The sequence below is a fragment of the Eumetopias jubatus genome, unplaced genomic scaffold (genome assembly GCF_037043125.1).
Source record: "Eumetopias jubatus isolate StellerSeaLion01/CBP00866 unplaced genomic scaffold, mEumJub1_p1.0 scaffold_15, whole genome shotgun sequence".
Classification (NCBI taxonomy): Eukaryota; Metazoa; Chordata; class Mammalia; order Carnivora; family Otariidae; genus Eumetopias; species Eumetopias jubatus.
In genome coordinates this window covers 43,276,873-43,297,774 of record NW_028274821.1, presented here as the reverse complement: position 1 = coordinate 43,297,774, position 20,902 = coordinate 43,276,873, and the positions used below count along the sequence as shown (strand labels likewise).

General features: G+C 35.0%; 1 protein-coding gene across 2 annotated transcripts in view; it reads right to left on the bottom strand.

The window, feature by feature from the left end:
• CNTLN (centlein) overlaps window positions 1–20,902 on the bottom strand; it is a 298,123-nt gene that overhangs the window by 205,872 nt on the left and 71,349 nt on the right. For both annotated transcript variants that reach the window (XM_028107236.2, XM_028107237.2), the window contains exon 3: window positions 10,938–11,022. In XM_028107236.2, the coding sequence (XP_027963037.1) occupies window positions 10,938–11,022 (85 nt within the window). The remainder of the gene's footprint in view (window positions 1–10,937; window positions 11,023–20,902) is intronic.

Below are 20,902 nucleotides of genomic sequence, written 5' to 3'. Positions count from 1 at the left end.
AGTAAACCCTACCAGATTACTTAGCCCGGACCAGCAAGGGCAGGGCAATTCCGCCTCCAGCAAAGACATTTGGGAACCACGGCAACAGGCCCCTCCCCCAGAAGATCAGCAAGACCAGCCAGCCAAGACCAAGTTAACTGATCAATGAGAATGGCAGAACTCCAGTGCTAGGGGAATACTGTACATAGAATCCATGACTTTTTTACCATGATTCTTTAGTCTTTCAAAGTTAATTTTTTTAACCGTTTTTTATTTTTGGAATTTTTCTTGTTCCCTTTTTCAACCAACATCCTATCAATCTCTTTTTTAAAAAACATTTTTATTTTGCATTTTTAGAATTATATTCTATCCCTTCATAGTAGTTACCCTTATTTTTGGCATATATATATAAGTTGTTCTCTCTTTAAAATTTTGAGATAAAGTTTCTTCTAACAGATCAAAATATACCATGAATCTCTACTGTATGGCTTTGTTCTACTCTCCTGCCTGATCACATTGTTTCCCCTTTTCCTTCTTTCTTTTTTTTTAATCCTCTTCTTTCTTTGTTCAAACAACTTCTTATCTGATCAATTCATTTTGTAAAATTTCTTATAATTTTCATCTTTACAATCATATTCCATCCCTTTCTTGTATCAACCCTTATTTTTGTACATATATAAGTTTTTTTTCTTTAAAATTTTGGGAGGCACTTTCTTCTAACAGACCAAAATACCCCCAAAATCTAGTGTGTGGCACTGATCTATGCACCACTTGATCATATCTGATCATATACTGTTTTTTTCTTTTCTTCTGTTTTTATTTGATTTTATCTTTTCCTTTTTCTTTCTTTCCCTTTCTTTTCCCCTGGTTGCAGGTCTTTTCTGATTTGTTTAGAGTATATTTTCTGGGGACGTTGTTACCCTGTTAGCATTTTGTTCTCTCACTCATCTATTCTCCTCTGGAAAAAATGACAAGATGGAAAAAAAATCACCTCAACAAAAGAACAAGAGGTAGTACTGACTGCCAGGGACCTACACAATACGGACATTAGTACAATGTTGGACCCAGAGTTCAGAATCATGATTTTAAAGATACTAGCTGGGCTTGAAAAAAAGCATGGAAGTTATTAGAGAAACCCTTCCTGGAGAAATAAAAGAACTAAAATCTAAGCAGGTCGAAATCAAAAAGGCTATTCATGAGGTGCAATAAAAAATGGGGGTACTAACTGCTAGGATAAATGAGGCAGAAGAGAGAATCAGTGATGTAGCAGAACGAATGATGGAAAATAAAGAAGCTGAGAAAAAGAGAGATCAACAACTACTGGATCACGAGGGCAGAATTCGAGAGATAAGCGATACCATAAGAAGAAATGACATTAGAATAATTGGGATCCCAGAAGAAGAAGGAAGAGATAGAGGGGCAGAAGGTATATTGGAGCAAATTATAACAGAGAACTTCCCTAATGTGGGGAAGGAAACAGGCATCAAAATCCAGGAGGAACCAGAGAAACCCTCTCAAAATCAATAAAAATAGGTAAACACCCTGACATCTAATAGTAAAACATACAAGTCTCAGAGACAAAGAGAAAATCCTGAAAGCAGCTCGGGACAAGAGATCTGTAACCTACAATGGTAGAAACATTAGATTGGCAACAGACCTATCCACAGAGACCTGGCAGGCCAGAAAGGACTGGCATGAAATCTTCAGAGCACTAAACGAGAAAAATATGCAGCCAAGAATACCATATCCAGCTAGGCTGTCATTGAAAATAGAAGGAGAGATAAAAAGCTTCCAGGACAAACAAAAACTAAAGGAATTTGCAACACGAAACCAGCCCTACAAGAAATACTGAAAGGGGTCCTCTAAGCAAAGAGAGAGCCTAAAAGCAGCATAGACCAGAAAGGAACACCGACAATATACAGTAACAGTCACCTTACAGGCAATACAATGGCACTAAATTGATATCTTTCAATAGTTATCCTGAATGTAAATGGGCTAAATGCCCCAATCAAAAGACACAGGCTATCAGATTGGATTAAAAAACAAGACCCATTGATATGCTGTCTACAAGAGACTCATTTTAGACCCAAAGACACCCCCAGATTGAAAGTGAGGGGGTGGAAAACCATTTACCATGCTAATGGACACCAAAAGAAAGCTGGGGTGGCAATCCTTATATCAGACAAATTAGATTTTAAACCAAAGACTAGTAAGAGATGAGAAAGGACACTATATCCTACTTAAAGGGTCTATCCAACAAGAAGATCTAACAACTGTAAATATCTATGCCCCTAACAGGGGAGCAGCCAATTATATAAGGCAATTAATAACAAAAGCAAAGAAACACATCGACAGCAATACAATAACAGTGGGGGACTTTAACAACCCCCTCACTGAAATGGACAGATCATCTAAGCAAAAGATCAAGAAGGAAATAAGACTTTAAATGACACACTGGACCAAATGGACTTCACAGACATATTCAGAACATTCCATCCCAAAGCAACGGAATACATATTCTTCTCTGCTGCCCATGGAATATTCTCCAGAATAGATCACATTCTGGGTGACAAATCAGGTCTCAAACAGTACCAAAAGACTGGGATTATTACCTGCATATTTTCAGACCACAATGCTTTGAAACTAGAACTCAATCACAAGAGGAAAGTCGGAAAGAACTCAAATACATGGAGGCTAAAGAGCATCCTACTAAAGAATGAACAGGTCAACCAGGATATTGAAGAAGAATTTAAAAAAATTAATGGAAATCAATGAAAATGAAACCACAACTGTTCAAAATCTTTGGGATGCAGCAAGGCAGTCCTAAGAGGAACGTATATAGCAATACAAGCCCTTCTCAGGAAACAAGAAAGGTCTCAAATACACAACCTAACCCTACACCTAAAGGAGCTAGAGAAAAAACAGCAAATAAAGCCTAAACCCAGCAGGAGAAGAGAAATAATAAAGATCAGGGCAGAAATCAATGAAATAGAAACCAAAAGAACAGTAGAACAGATCAACGAAACTAGGAGCTGGTTCTTTGAAAGAATTAACAAGATTGATAACCCCCTGGCCAGACTTATCAAAAAGAAAAGAGAAATGACCCAAATCAACAAAATCATGAATGAAAGAGGAGAGATCACAACCAACACCAAAGAAATACAAACAATGCTAAGAACATATTATGAGCAACTATATGCCAGCAAATTAGATAACCTGGAAGAAATGGAAGCATTCCTAGAGATGTATCAACGACCAAAACTGAACCAGGAAGAAATAGAAAACCTGAACAGACATAACCACTAAGGAAATTGAAGCAGTCATCAAAAATCTTCCAACACACAAAAGCCCAGGGCCAGGTGGGTTTCCAGGGGAATTCCACCAAACATTTGAAGAAGAATTAATACCTATTCTTCTGAAACTGTTCCAAAGAAATGGGAGGAAAACTTCCAAACTCGTTTTATGAGGCTACCATTACCTTGATCCCCAAACCAGACAAAGACCCCATCAAAAAGGAGAATTACAGACCAATATCCTTGATGAACATGGATGCCAAAATTCTCACCAAAATACTAGCCAATAGGATCCAACAGTACATTAAAAGGATTATTCACCATGTTCAAGTGGGATTTATCCCTGGACTGCAAGGTTGGTTCAACATCCACAAATCAATCAACGTGATACAATACATTAACAAAAGAAAGAATGAGAATCATATGATCCTCTCAATAGATGCAGAGAATGCATTTGACAAAGTACAGCATCCTTTCTTGATCAAAACTCTTCAGAGTATAGGCATAGAGGGTACATACCTCAGTATCATAAAAGCCATCTATGAAAAACCTACAGCGAATATCATTCCCAATGGGGAAAAACTGAGAGCCTTCCTCCTAAGGTCAGGAACGTGGCAGGTATGTCTACTATCACCACTGCTATTCAACATAGTATTAGAAGTCCTAGCCCCAGCAATCAGACAACAAACAGAAATCAAAGGCATCCAAATCGGCAAAGAGGAAGTCAAACTCTCATTCTTAGCAGATGATATGATACTTTATGTGGAAAACCCAAAAGACTCCACCCCAAAACTGCTAGAACTCATAGGGGAATTCAGTAAAGTGGTAGGATATAAAATCAATGCGCAGAAATCAGTGGCATGCCTATACACCAACAAGACCGAAGAAAGAGAAATTAAGGAGTCAATCCCATTTACAATTGCACCCAAAACCGTAAGATACCTAGGAATAAATCTAACCAAAGAGGCAAAGGACCTGTACTCAGAAAACTATAAAATACTCATGAACGAAATTGAGGAAGACACAAAGAAATGCAAAAACGTTCCATGCCCATGGATTGGAAGAACAAATATTGTGAAGATGTCAATGCTACCTAGAGCAATCTAAACATTCAATGCAATTCCTATCAAATTACCATCCACTTTTTTCAAAGAAATGGAACAAATAATCCTAAAATTTGTATGGAACCAGAAAAGACCCTGAATAGCCAGAGGAATGTTAAAAAAGAAAAGCAAAGCTGGCGGCATCACAATTCCGACTTCCAGCTCTATTACAAAGCTGTCATCATCAAGACAGTATGGTATTGGCACAAACACAGACACGTAGATCAATGGAACAGAATAGAGAGCCCAGAAATGGACCCTCAACTCTATGGCCAACTCATCTTCAAAAAAGCAGAAAAGAATGTCCAGTGGAAAAAAGACAGTCTCTTCAACAAATGGTGTTGGGAAAAGTGGACAGCTACATGCAGAAGAATGAAACTGGACCATTTCCTTGTACCACACACAAAAATAGACTCAAAATAGTTGAAAGACCTAAATGTGAGTCAGGAGTCCATCCAAATCCTAAAGGAGAACACAGGCAACAACCTCTTCGACCTCAGCCGCAGCAACTTCTTCCTATAAACATCACCAAAGGCAAGGGAAGCAAGGGCAAAAATGAACTATTGGAACTTCATCAAGATAAAAAGCTTTTGCACGGCAAAAGAAACAGTCCACAAAACCAAAAGACAACCGACAGAAGGGGAGAAGATATTTGCAAATGACATATCAGATAAAGGGCTAATATCCAAAATCTATAAAGAACTTATCAAACTCAACACCCAAAGAACAAATAATCCAATCAAGAAATGGGCAGAAGACATGAACAGACGTTTTTCCAAAGAAGACATCCAAATGGCCAACAGACACGTGAAAAAGTGCTCAACATCGCTCGGCATCAGGGCAATCCAAATCAAAACCTCAATGAGATATCACCTCACACCAATCAGAATGGCTAAAATTAACAAGTCAGGAAAAGACAGATATTGGCGGGGATGTGGAGAAAGGGGAACCCTCCTACACTGTTGGTGGGAATGCAAGCTGGTGCAACCACTCTGGAAAACAGTATGAAGGTTCCTCCAAAGTTGAAAATGGAGCTACCCTACAATCCAGCAATTGCCCTACTGGGTATTTACCCCAAAAATACAAATGTAGGGATCCGAAGGGGTAGGTGTACCCCGATGTTTATAGCAGCAATGTCCACAATAGCCAAACTGTGGAAAGAGCCAAGATGTCCATCGACAGATGAATGGATAAAGAATAGGTGGTATATATACACAATGGAATATTATACAGCCATCAAAAAGAAGGAGATCTTGCCATTTGCAGCAGCATGGATGGAACTGGAGGGTGTTATGCTGAGCGAAATAAGTCAATCAGAGAAAGACATGTATCGTATGACCTCACTGATAGGAGGAATTCTTAATCTCAGGAAACAAACTGAGGGTTGCTGGAGTGGTGGTTGGGGGGAGGGATGGGATGGCTGGGTGATAGACAGGGGGGAGGGTATGTGGTATGGTGAGCGTTGTGAATTGTGCAAGACTGTTGAATCACCGATTTGTACCTCTGAAACAAATAATGCAATATATGTTAAGAAGAAGATAGCAGGAGGGGAAGAATGAAGGGGGTGAAATCAGAGGGGGAGATGAACCGTGAGTGATGATGGACTCTGAGAAAGAAACTGAGGGTTCTAGAGTAGAGGGGGTGGGAGGATGGGTTAGCCTGGTGATGGGTATTAAAGAGGGCATGCTCTGCATAGAGCACTGGGTTTTATGTACAAAGAGTGAATCATGGAACACTACATCAAAAACTAATGATGTAATGTATGGTGAGTAACATAACAATAAAAAAATTAAAAAAAATAAAATTTAAAATATAGGAATAACAACTGACACCACAGTAATAGAAAGGATTTTAAGAGAATACCATAAAGAATTATATGCCAACAAAGTGGACAACCTAAAAGAAGTGGATAGATTCCTAGAAACATATAACCTCTCAAAACTGAATCAGAAGAAATAGAAAATAGATCAATTAACAGCCAGGAAAGTGAACCAGAAAACTCCCAACAAACAACGTCCAGGACCTAGCAGCTTCACAGGTGCATTCTACCAAACATTTAAAGAAGAGTTAATATCTATTCTCAAACTATTCCCAAAAATAGAAGAGGAAGGAAAGGTTGTAAATTCATTCTAGGAGAACATCATTACCATGATACCAAAACCAGATATACACTCCAAAGAAGAGAACTACAGACCACTATCTCTGATGAACACAGATGCAAAAATCCTCAACAAAATACTAGCAAACCGAATCCAACAATACATTAAAAAAAACATTCACCATGATCAAGTGAAATTTATTCCTGTGATGCAAGGGTAGTTCAATATTCAGAAATCAATGAACATGACACAACACATCAACAAAAGAAAGGATCAAAACCATATAATCATTTCAATAGATGCAGAAAAAGCATTTGACAGTATACAACATCCATTCAAAATAAAAACCCTCAACAAGTAGGTTTAGGGCAAACATACCTCAACGTAATAAAGGCCATATATGAAAATTCACAGCTAACATCATATTCAGTGGTGAAAAACTAAGACCTATTCCTTAGAGGATCAGGAACAAGATAAGGATGTCCACTCTCACCACTTTTATTCAACATAATACTGGAAGTCCTAGCCACAGCAATCAGACTACAAAAAGAAATAAAAGGCATCTAACTTGATAAGGAAGAAGTAAACCTTTCACTATTTGCAGATGACATGATACTATATACAGAAAATCTAAGACTCCACACACACACACACACACACACACACACACACACACACACACACACAAACTATGATAAAAACTGATAAAGATACCAAGGAATAAACTTAACCAAAAAAGTGAAAGACTCGTACTCTGAAAACTATAAAATATTGATGAAAGACAGCTTCACGAAATGGAAAGACATTCCATGCTCTCGGATTGGAAGAACACTTATTGTTAAAATGTCTGTACTACTCAAAGTAATCTATACATTTAAGGCAATCCTTATCAAAATACCAACAGCACTTTTCACAGAACTAGAAAACAATCCTAAAATTTGTATGGAACTGCAAAAGACCTTGAGGAGCCACAGCAATCCTGAAAAAGAAAAACAAAACTGGAGGTATCACAATTCCAGACCTCAAGTTATATTGCAAAGCTATAGTAATCAAAACAGTAAGGTACTGACCCCAAAATAAACACATACATCAGAGGAACAGAAAAGAAAGCCCAGAAATAATCCCACAATTATGTGGTTAATTAATTAATGTGATAAAGGAGACAAGAATATACAACGAGAAAAAGTCTCTTCAATAAATGGGTGTTGGGAAAACTGGCCAGCTACATGCAAAAGAATGAAATTGGACCACTTTCTTATATTATACACAAAAATAACCTCAAAATGGATTAAGGACTTAAGGAGACCTGAAACCATAAAAATCCTAGAAGACAACATAGGCAGTAATTTCTCTGACATCAGCCGTAGCAACATTTTTCTAGATGTCTCCTGAGGCAAGGGAAACAAAAGCAAACATAAACTATTGGGACAACATCAAAATAAAAAGCTTTGCACAGCAAAGGAAACCATTAACAAAACTAAAGGCAACCTACTGAATGGGAGAAGATATTTGCAAATGACATATCTGATAGTCAGTATTCAAAATATAAAAAGAACTTATACAACACAACCCCCAAAAAACACAAATAATCCAATTAAAAATGGGTAGAAGACACAAAGAAACAATTTTCCAAAGAAGACATACAGATGGCCAACAGACACATGAAAAAATGCTCAACATCACCGATCATCTGGGAAATCCAAATCAAAACCACACTGAGATATCACCTTCACCTCTCAGAATGGCTAGTATCAACAAGATAAAAAATAACAAGTGCTGGTAAGGATGTGAAGAAAAGGGAACACTCATGCACTGTTGGGAATGTAACTTGGTGCAGCCAATGTGGGAAACAGTATGGAGGTTCCTCAAAAAGTTAAAAATAGAAATACCACATGATCCAGTAATTTCACTATGGGATATTTGTCCCCCAAAAATGAAAACAGTAATTTGAAAAGATATATGAACCACTATGTTTATTGCACCATTATTAAAAATAGCCAAGCTATTAAAGCAACCTAAGCTTCCATGGTGAGATAATGGATTAAGAAGAAAATGTGGTATATATACAATGGAATATTACTCAGTGTTAGAAAAGAATGAGATCTTGCCATTTGTGACATGGATGGACCTAGAGGGTATTATGCTAAATGAAATAAGTCATACAAAAAATGACAAACACTATACCATTTCATTTATATATGGAAGCTAAAAAAACAAAACAAAGGAACAAACAAAAACATAGAAACAGATTCATAAATACAGAGAACACACTGGTGGTTGCTAAAAGGGAGGGCGGTAGGGTGTGAGTGAAATAGGTGAAGGGAATTAAGAGGTTCAAACTTCCCATTATGAAATAAATAAGTCATGGGGATGTAATGTGCAGCATAGGAAAAAGTCTTTAATATTACAATAATTTCATGTGATGAGAGAGGATAACTAGACTTCCTGTGGGGATCATTTCATAATGTATAAAAATATTAAATCACTATGATATATACCTGAAACTAACAGGATACTGTGTCAATTATACTTCAATAAAATAATAATAATAATATATTACTCATTCAACAATATTGAGAATCCATTATATGCCAGGCAATATGGAAATATTGGATGTCAGGGATACAAATGTGAATGGGTGCATGAGGTTCCCCATCCTCTCATTCTGAAATATCGTGTATGAGAATATGGTTATCTGTACCTTACTTTTAGCCCCACCCTACTCCTCAAAGGGATTTAAAAATCATTAAAGGCAAAAATTATAACTCTAAATTTTCCGTAATACCATCCCAGAATAGTATATACATTTAACATATTATACCTTGTAGAAAGTTATAACCATCAATGAACAAAAATATACATGATTTAGGCTAAGCAATTAGGGCCCCTAAAAAACAAATAATTTCTCTTAAGGAAATTTAATATTTTATCCACAAGCTAAGTGATTCTGCTCAAAAAGGTAAATAATTAAATAGGGAAGAGGAAGTAGAAAAAGAAATTAGCAAGAAAAGGGGAAATATATTGTCATTTTTAAGAGTCAACATTTTAAAAAACGGTATGCTATAGCTAGCTATCTAGATATGGTAACCTGAGCATTCCCTAAGGGTTCCCTAAAGCACTGCAAACTTAAAACCAAAGAATATCAAAGAGTGGCAAAATCCATTCTCCTCTATAGAATAGAGTTGTAACTGGATAGATTGCTCAACCTGGATTTACATTTTCCCAAACCTCCTGAATCTTGTGGCAGCCAATATGGCTAGTTTTCCTCAATGAAGTATGAGTACAAATGGCATTTGCCACGTTTAAGTCATAAGGTTTTATCTATTAGGCAGCTTAGCCTCGCTTAATTAATAGACTAGGCACATCACAGTATTTATCCATCTTAGGATTCATTTTGCTCTTTCTTGATATTCAGGTAGCAAATACAACTGTTTTTTTTCCCCCAGAGCAAACTGACTAAAATGTTATTTCTAAACTTTTATCATTATACTACCAATTATGGTATTTCCTATAAGGAAAATACAACATTGGAGAATGTATAAACTTCAAACTTAATGTCACATAGGAGTTTATATTCCATTTTAGAAAGTCATTATATGGATGTAGAGAACATAAAAATAAAATTGAATCTTTTCTAAATTAACTTCTACCTTAAATCCTTTAATAAAATAACTTTTAACAGGAACCAAACTTAGATCAAAGTTCTCCCAAAACTTTAATTGGCTAGGAAGGAAAAGAGATTAAAAGTCAAAGAGCAAAGTCTCCAAAAAGAGGCTCCATTTACGCCAGAAAAATTACAGGCAATTCAGCACATAATGAGCAATTGGGTACAAAATGAATTTAAATATTTTATCACAATATAGGTCATTATTGCAATAAATTTCTTTCTCCTTCATTTTTGAGATGTTTATACTTTGAAAATAGCTCTGGGAAGCACTGATCACATGGATTGTTGCAGTGATAATATACTGATTATATAATTATATGTAATCTTGTTATATATGTAATTGAATACTTTACTGATTGTATGTAAAACATGGGATCGTATGAATTGAAAGTACAGGTTTTCAAGAGATCAAATAGAATCATCCCAGTTATTTGTTAATCTTTTTTATAAATGAAGCCATCAGAAAATTTACAAGTTTCAATGATACTGCTAATAATAAAAGTAAAATTCAATAAAACAATGAATAATTGCTGGATACTACTATAAAACCATAACACTATCTTAAGACTTTTAAAATATAAATGGCATAGTCTATTAATTCAAAAAACAACAAGCTATAAGCAAACTACAATAGTGAAGAATAATCTGACTATAGTAGTTTCAAAATAGTAATGATTTGATATAATGACCCTGATATTCTTAATGAACATTGTTGCAAAAAAAATTTTAAATAACTGTAAAGATCTACTACCTGAATTAATATATTAATCTTTAGTATTTCCTGTATAACACCAACCTGTTCCAATTCTTGTATTTTAGCATCCTTGACTTGCAGAATTTCTAAAACTTTTCTGTCTTTAGCTTCAGATTTCTGTTTTTCTCTAGAAAGAAAAATACAGAGTTTATCAGTCAAAATTGGTAGCTAATCCTTTAAGTTTTCACATCCTGAAAATGAGTATCACTTTATAAAATACAGAAAATTAAATTATCTGGGGTTGACAGCCCTTTCAGAATTAATCAGAAACCATATGGCAGGTGACAACAACTTACAAACTACTGACAACTAAGACAACTTCATACCAAAACAACAGTTTAGTTTCCAGATTTAGATGCATGATAAAAAAAATACTTAAAACATGTTTAATATTGATTGCAGTAACCACTATATCAATTTAAAATAATAAATAAGACAATATGTTCTTTTTTTGTGTTTTTTAATTTTATTTTATTATGTTATGTTAATCATATGTTCTTAACATAAACATTTTATGCACACAATTAAATTAAGACTAAAATATCACTTTTGAAGTAAAAGACTCAGAAGAGAGCTAGAGATTTCATAATAACCAACATTTTTAAAAATGGGATAGAAATTTATTGGACATTTATTTCTATTTTTAAAAAACTTTAAAAATAGGTAAACAGTCTACGGCCATACCACCTGAATGTGCCCGATCTCGTCTAAAAATAGGTAAACAGAAATCTATACCTAAATCACTAAAGAATCCAAAGTAGGTAAGGAAGAAGAAAAGAACCCTCATTTGGGAAACAGTAAAATGAACGAAAGGGCCTTAGAAGGCACAAAAGAATTATCAGAATGAAGAGACAGCAATCAGAAAAGCACATCACTGGTTTTAAGAGATACATTCAGACGGTGTACTGCTACATTTTAAAAACTTAAGTTAGACTTTTCCAATAAGTTACCACAGTAAGTTCACACTTTGAGGCTCTTCCCTGTTCTCTCAATTTATAATATTAATAGAAAATCATAATAGAAAAAAATTAAGGAGACACAGCCAAATCTCTAAGGACTACAAACTAAACAGAAATACAATGCTATAAACAAGGATGAAGCTGTTGTATACTGCCCAGATCTCAATGCAGGCTAAGGTGAAAAAGAGCTTGGTGCCTAGGGATAATTGGGAAAAAGTGTCCTGCTGAATATGCAGGATAGCTACACTCACTGTTTGAAACCAGAGACTCTCCCCACCCTTGCCTGGAACTAAGGATTATATGAAAATTTAGAAAGGCAAAAGTTTATAGACAGCATCCCAATCAGGTGCTGAGCCAAAACACTCCATAGCTCAGGTACTAAATACAACAAATCCTCTGTGTCACTGTTGGCTAAGAGCCTCAAGCTACCAATATTAAAACCTATTTCAGGATGGGGTGAGGGTGACAATTTAGTGGCAAGCACAAAATTTCTAGAGAAAAAAAAGGCATTGGGTAAGGAAGGGTGGTGGAGAAATGAAAAAGAGAACAGTAACAGCAACCCTCTTACTCAAGATTTGACCAGAAATAAAAAATTCAAAACACAAGAAGAAAACACACACAACACATGCACACACTAACTCAATAATTCAAAGAAGCAATTACTCAAGACAAAATGAAAATAACAGAATACACTGAAGACTTTAAAATAAGAATCTTTTATGACCTAAAAGAATGACTAAAATTAAAAACAAAAACAGTAAACAATAAGTAGATCTAAAAAATAATCTATTGAAAACCTTGAAAAGAAAAACTATAATCCCTGAATTAAAAAACAATTCAATGGGCTTAGCTCAAAACTAGACGTAAAAAGAGAACAAGTGAAATGGATGATAACAATGAGATATTCATCCAGAACACTACATAGAGAAATGAGATTAAAAATATGAAAACACAGTTAAGACATGTAGATTTCACGTGGAACTCCCAACATATGCCTAAAGAAGTAGATAATAATGGGATGAAAGATAGAGCAATATTTTTAGGAGGTAACTGCTGAGAATATTTTAGAATTAAATGGAATCCTCAGATTGAAAGAATACCTATTAGAGCAAATTCCTAAAAAACAAACACACCACATCTACATATTAATCCATCATTTACTCAATAAGCGTTTGTACGACAGGCATAATCCTAGGGTCTAGGCAACTGTAGCAAACAAAATAAACCAAGTGCTGCCTTGATGGAATTAATGTTCTAGCTCATGGATTCTGAAAATAAATGATATTAAGTGAACACATAATATGTCAACTGGATATAAGTATAAGAACCATAAACGAGGGTAATGCAGAAAGGAATTCTTGTCTTGGAGAACTGGGAAGCAAAAGGAAGGTTGATGCTATTTTATATAGGATAATTTAAAAATGATTGTCCTTAAAGATGGTATGTAAGCAGAAACCTAAAGTAAGGAAGAGTCAGAGAGATTTCAGGGAAGAGTTTTCCAGGCCTTGGGACCAGTAGCAAGTGCAAAGACAATGAGGCAAGAGGACAATCGGTGTATCCAAAGAACAGTAAAATAAGTAGCATCCATACAAGGGGAGAATGGTGGCTGAGGACAGAATGGTCACTGGAAATAAAGTAATATATGGCCTTTTAAGCCATATATTGGATCTCTCAGTAAAATGGGAGGACAGAGGATAGTTTTGAGTAGAGAAGTAATACAAATTAATATTTCATGAGTATCATGGGCTGAGGAGAGACTCTAGAAATCAAAAGTGTAAGCAGAGACAACAGTTAGGAGGCAACTAAAATACCTTGGGTGAGAACTAAATATGAACTGGACAAGATAGGTAATGGTGGTAACTGAGAAAGTGATAAAATTCTTGATATTTTGTAGGTAGAGCTAACAGAATTTCTTGATGCAGTAGATAAGAGATATAAAAGAAAGAGAGAAGAATGTTTCCAAGGCTTTTGTCTGACTAACTGGAAGGATGGAGTAGACATTATCTGAGATCTAGAAAAGAGAGCTTGAGGAACATTAAATTTTGGGATTTGGACATGTTAAATTTGAGATGTCTAATCAACATCCAAGACATGGTTGGATAAACAAGTCTGGAGTCAGTCAAGTAGTCAGGGTTGAAGATAAAACTTTAGGCATCATCCAAATATATTTAAGACCAAGGGGAAGGTGAGACACTTAAGGAGTGATTTTGGATAGAAAAATCTGAGGAATTGGGTCCTGAAGCACTCCGCATTTATAGGTTAGTAAGATAAGGGAAAAACAGTCAATGATACTATGAAGGGTAAACATTTATGCAAAAGCAGAATCAAGACAGAAAGCTAATTGAACAAGTATTTCTAGAAGAAAGGAATCAACCATGGCAAATGCTGCAAACATTAAAGAAGATAATGACTGAACCTACTGGGATTTAGCAGTACTGAAATCACTGGTGATTTTGACAAGAGCTGTTTTAGGGGAATGGTGTATATACAAGCCTAATTGGAGTGAGATCAAGAGAGAAAGGAAAAAATGGAGATAGTAAAGATTACTTTTCAGAGGAATTTTGCTATAAAAAGGAGCAGAGAAATGGAACAGTACTTCAAGGGACATGTGAGATCAAAAGAGATTTTTCTCAAAAGATTGACGATAAAATTGCATGTGAGTATGTTGACAGGAATGATCCAAGACAGTGAGTGATACTGATGATGCAAGAGAGAGAAGGGAGAACTGCAGAGTGACATCCTTGGGTCCTTGAGTCTTTAGTGTACACAGTTTGGGCTTAGATGACAGAACAGTTCTTCCAAAGAAATAAAAAGAGAAAATATGGGTACAGATTCAGATATTTTGGTAGATGTGGTTATGGGAAGAAGTAAAAGCTCTCTTCTAAAAGCTTCTATTTACTCAGTGTTGTAAGAAGCAAGGGGGTTGTCAAGAGTTTAGCTAAAGTTACTTCATGATTGCTGCCTTGGCATCCACTTGGTTTGGCCAAGCAGCCTGAAGTGACCTTAAATGAAGTTAGCTCATGCAAGTGCCCCAGATAACAGCCTGCAGAGTCACAAGTAAATTTAGGTTCTTGATAGGACTTCCCCAACTGCCCTTATTATCAATAGTGTCCCCTGCCTCCCAACACCTTTCCCTTATATGTCCCTTATATAAGACCTCTCCCCCAAAGAGCCAACTAAAACCTGGCTCTTTTGGTTTGACCAATCCCACCTTAGCCTGGAAACCCCAAAGCTCTCTACCCATGAACCCTCAGAAAAGCATGTGCCACAGGTCCTGTCTATCCCCATACTGTGGCTTGACTTCCCATGTGGCCCCTCAAGGTATGCTGGATACTTCCTCCAGGAACTGTGTATAATAAACCTCTATTTCAGTTTCTCTTGTGGTCTGTTGTTGAACCATGGCTCAATATCCAGCACCCTGTGCTCCACTTAACAACATTAATTTAACAAATTCATAACAGTTATCCATCAACTGAAAGTGAGAAGGGGAAACAAAGCGTTAGAAGTTGACAAGAGAGTAAGCATCAAAGAGTCTTCTAGGATACTGGGAAGGTAAGTGAGTCAGGGCAAAAAAAAAAAAAAAAAAAGATATCTACTAGGCAGTGCTAAAGACCACAAAGTTTAGTGGTCATAAATTCACATATGACCAGACATCATGGTTCAGATTTTTCTCTAGCCATGTTCAGCCCTCTGGATATAAGTACGTAGTACAAACATAATGTATTATGACTACTTTTTTTACTGTTTGTGCTTCATTCTGCTTCATTATTTTATTTTCTATTTACCAACTATTGATAGCACATCTAACGCATAATCACAGTCCATTGTCTTCAACTGGGCTCTCTTTATATTTCTGGTTCTCTTATTAGTAGTGAAATTAAACATACTTTCATCAATTGAAATGTTTTTTTCCTAATTTTTCCTAATTTTCCAGTGCCAGTGAATGTATCTGCCATTTTATATTTTTTGATTTATAAAACTATTTTTTATATGTCACAAATATATGCCCTTTATCACTATATTGTACACCTGCAACTAACATAAACTATTAATCCTGGAATTAAAAGAAAAAATACACACACCCTTTGCCTTTCGTTTGTCACAAAGATATACTCTCAAATTATCACTTGAGCTTTTAATTTGATATTATAAAATCATGAGTATTGCAAAAGAGTACTACATCAATTCAAGGTATATGTATCTGGGGGGAAATGGCTTCAAATCCCAAAGGGAAGGGCATAATTGGGCTTACCCAAGAACAAAGACCCAGGATGTAATAGGCAAGACATTAATTACAGTCAGAAACGCCCCCTGTAAGTTGCTTTCTGGATATGTTATGAGTTTAAATTTCCAGGAATTAGTTTAACTTACAGGGATAGAGTCTTTCTAATCTACTCTTTTATAATAAGCCTAAAATCCCCACCAGGGTCAAAATACATTCTGGTGGTCCTTTTAAATGATACAGAACAAAACTAGACTATATGCTACAAAACCCAAACAAAAGCATTACTACAGATTCCAAATGACCTTGGTACCAGGGTGGTGATTTCCTATGACACAATATGTATATAAATTCAGTCACAGTCTAACCCAGTGGTTCCTATACTACAGGTCATCAGAGAAGTAGCATTAGCATCACCTTGCACTTGCTAGAGATGAACTATCTTCCACCCTCTCTAAGGACAGAAAGTCTAGAGTAGGGCCCAGCAATCTGTGTTTAACCATAACAAGGTGCTATGGACTGAATGTTTCATATTCATATGTTGAAGCCCTAATCCCCAGTGTGCTGATTTTTGCAGGTGGGGCCTTTGGGAAGTCATGAGGGTAGAGCCCTTATGACTAGGATTAGGGAATCTATAAAGAGACATGAGAAAGATGATCTCCCTCTTTATCATGTGAAAATATAGCAAGAAGGCAGCTGTCTTCTTGTAAGAGAGCTCTCACAAGGAATGGAATCAGCAGTCACCTTGATATTGGACTTCCTAACCCCCAGAAATGTGAGAAATAGATGTATGGCTTTTTAACTACCTAGTCTATGGTATTCTGTTATAACAGCCTGAACTAAGACACAAACCCTCAAGTGATGCTGACACACATGAAAGTCTGAGTCACTGAAATAACAGTAACTGATTAAGCTGAGTAATATAATACTGAAAATATAGGTCATAAATGAAATATAAACTTCCAATCAAATATAAACTTCAAAAATAGACTTCAATGATGTATTTTAAGCCAAAAAAACCTCCAAAATTGATGATTATGTTATAGTTTTGAAATTGAAAAAAACAAAATCACAATTCAAAATCTATATAGAGATTTGTCCAGCAGCTCCTCCTGGTGGTATGTGATATGTAATATTTTCATAACAGGAAATGCTCCCAAGAGAAAACAGCGCTACAATATGAATACAATATTTTTTATTTAAAATAATACAATGAAAAAAAGTTGTTTCAAGTTTAAAACATCACCAACCTATCTGGTCAATTCAATTAATATATATTCTATGTATTTATAAGACATAATGAAAAGGTTCCTAAAAAAAAAAGACACTGTCAAGAAATTGATGATGATCAATGACTGAGACAAACTCCTGTTTAGCTAATTAGAACCACTGATGTGCAATAATGATGTGAGCTAAGAATATTTGCAGACTTCTTTAGGATGAAAAATGAAGTGAAGAGACGCTGTCAAATGTGTACAAGTTTAAAGCTCCCATCACTTTTCCCAAGAGTACTACCCATTTAAACATTTAACATTGCTGTACTTAGCCACATGAATTATCATGTTAACTTTTTGCCATTTTTCTAAACTCAAAAATCTGAGAAATTATTCTAAATCATTAAGAAACAAAATTTTACTGTGTTATAGACCATGCCATATATTATACAATATGACAGGATCATATTTTCTGGGTTTGAGCCCATTTTTAATGAGATGTCAAAAATGAAATATTAGAGCCTAAAAGAAACATTTAACTATAAATGAGGCAATGATACTGGTCTGATTTAGAAAACAAAGAAAATAAAAAAGCAAAACTTACTGACATTGATTATTCTTAATTAACAGACAGATAACAATAATGCACAAAATAAACCTAGTTGGACTAACGTTTTCTTTCATTTGAGCAAAGAATCTATTAAAACGTAGATTTTATTATTAATGACTTTCCATTTAAATGCCTTCTCAGTTTCTAGTAAACATTAAGATTCTAAAACAGTAAGACTGATAAAAATGGAAGTTTAGGGAAATGAGAATTATACCATTATCAAATTATCTATCCTTTTATTCATGAATTGTTTCATATTTTTCTATTTTGAATATGCATAATAAATTACTAGAATAGTATCTATGAATAATATAGTAAGACAGCTTGAAAAAAAGGGAAAACTTAAAAACTTAACACAAATATTTCTCAAATACGTTTACTCCAGAGTAAAAACAGCTATTGAAAAAAAGTCTAATATTCTTAGTAAGAATACATTATTAAATCAATAGGTCCTAAAATCTCTGTTATAAAATATTTTAAAGGTCCAAGTATACTTAAAATATCTCTTTTGCTTTAAGATCAAAACTTTTTATTATGTAATCCAGAATTTCTATGTATAGAAATTCTAGGTATAGAAATTTCTATGTATAATTTATACTTCAATATAAAAAATATATTTAAACTATATATGAAAGGCAAAACGTGTGAAGACTCCACCTGACACGTGAAAACTGATAGATTTTTTTTTCTTGTTCAGTCAGGTAGGTCCAAACTAGAATAAAGAATTGCTTTATTCTAGCCTAGAATTCTAGCCTAGAATTAGGCTACAGTGTCTTAATCTGAATTTGTAAATTATGGTGTATTGATGAACTCCATAAACAAAGAAGCAATAATTTACTATAATGTAACATCTTAGATTGAATATATTACCAAATAATATATCTCTGTTTTAGATATCCTTATCCACTCAACACCATTTCTAAATATACAAAGTTGAAACTCAAAACATTCTATTTTAGAGTTAGAAACTAAATGACTTTATTTGGTTACAGATTTTCCTGTTTCTTTTAACTACATGTGCAGATACTTCTGCATATACTCAACATTCATTATCTAAAACATCCAGAAAAGAGTTGGAAAAGATTATGTATTATATGTCTTTAATAACTGTGCAATATTTTTCACTCAGAATCTAGAAGTCTTTTACAGTGTTCAAAAATATCAGCACTTCAGAACAGACTGTTTTAACATCTGCACATCACCAGGGTTGCCCCCAAGGATTTTTAAATGATGCCTGCCTGTGCTGAATAAAGTGCTAACTTGCACCTTGCATTTCAAACTGTGTCCTGAGCAGCCATCCAGTTGGTACAACACCAGCTGAATTCCCACAGGCCACTGTTCACTCAGGCTTGACTGCAATTATCATGTCAATATTTTGTGCTCCGATATGCAGATATGCACACATGCAAGCTGCATAATACTTCCTTCTCCATGCAATGTTGACTTATGTTCAATGTTCTGGGAATTTTTAATGAAACTAGAAATAAACTTACATCAAATAAAGACAATCATAATTATTTTGCCTTAAAAATTATATGTGTTACCTTCTGCCATCTGTATAAAGGCTAAATTTTTTAAGTAACTATGCTTCAGTACAATTTCACAATTCTTTAATTTAAAGGTCTTCATAAAAGTTAAAAGACTATTTGTCAAGTTTCTTGCAAAAATAAGAGTTCAAATGTGTTTTTTCATTATTGTTCATTCTTTCACCTTGAACAGTAGAGTGGTTCCAATTAGACACCATTCTCTTAGTTCCTATCTCCTTCTCCATCCCTGTCTCTGCCTAGGCATTCATGGCTCTTGCACCAGGAAAAGTACTCAGCAAAAGATATTTATGCCCTGTGTGGAGCTGCCTAGCAGCACTGCTGCCAGATGGAAGAATTCTGGCAGCTACACTTCTGGGGTCTCCAACCAGCCATGCTAGTTCCATGCTCCAAAATGCAACACTTTTGCAGGCTGTGTTTGCTTAATACACATGGGACAGTGTACAGCCATATAGCAGCTGTGCAACCCATGTGTTTAAGAGTGAAATGGAGCAGGAGGGAGGTTTTCCCAGTGGTGAGAGTATATAATATAACCTTACAAACAACAGCCTGCTTATTAAGCATCTAAACTTTAACTGTGAACATAAATATGAGATAATCTCTCATCCTCTATGAGGTTAAATCTTTAAGCACAACTATTTCAAGAATACAGCATGCATATCCTAAATAAACATGCAGAAAATACTAAAAATCGTCTTGCCTTTTTTATTCCTTTTTATGGTTCCCATTTACTAGGACTGAGTTTTCATTTACAGACCAGAGACAGAGAGAGAGAATACTAGAAATGGGAGAGTGAGTAAAAGAAAAAAGTATCAAAGAGCCCATCAAATAGTAAAAATAAATGGTAAAAAGAAAGCAAAACATATCTCTAAGACTGATACAAAGATTAAGTGTTTAGAAGTAAAAAACAAATAGGAAAATAAAGCAATTTCTGCAGAGGCTTCATTTGAAAATGTTATGTGCGAAAAAGTAAAAAATATTAACATTGGTAAACCCTGAACATCTTCAATTTGAGATTTAGATATTATTTCTGAATTTGAGTATTCAAGTTCAAGTACAAAACACATTATTTTAAGGATTAACAAACTGCAAATAAACTTTAAAATTAAGGAACAACAATAACAGCAAAAAGGCTGCAAGTTTTCTTGGAAGCCTATTATTTAGAAAACATTAACTGACTTTTCTCAAGACGCTATAAAAACAAACTGAAAAGGAATGTAAACTATAACATGAGATGGTGACGATGATACACTTACAATGTGCTAAGCATTATTATAACGACCACACATGCATTAACTCAAAACAACTCTATTCTTATTTTCATCTTACAAAAGGGAAAACTAAGGCATATAAAAGTGACTATTTTTCTCAAGTCACACAACAAACCACGTGGTAGAGCCAAGATTCTACACCACGTAGCCCTGTCTCCATAGCCATGTTCTTAACCATTAATCATTA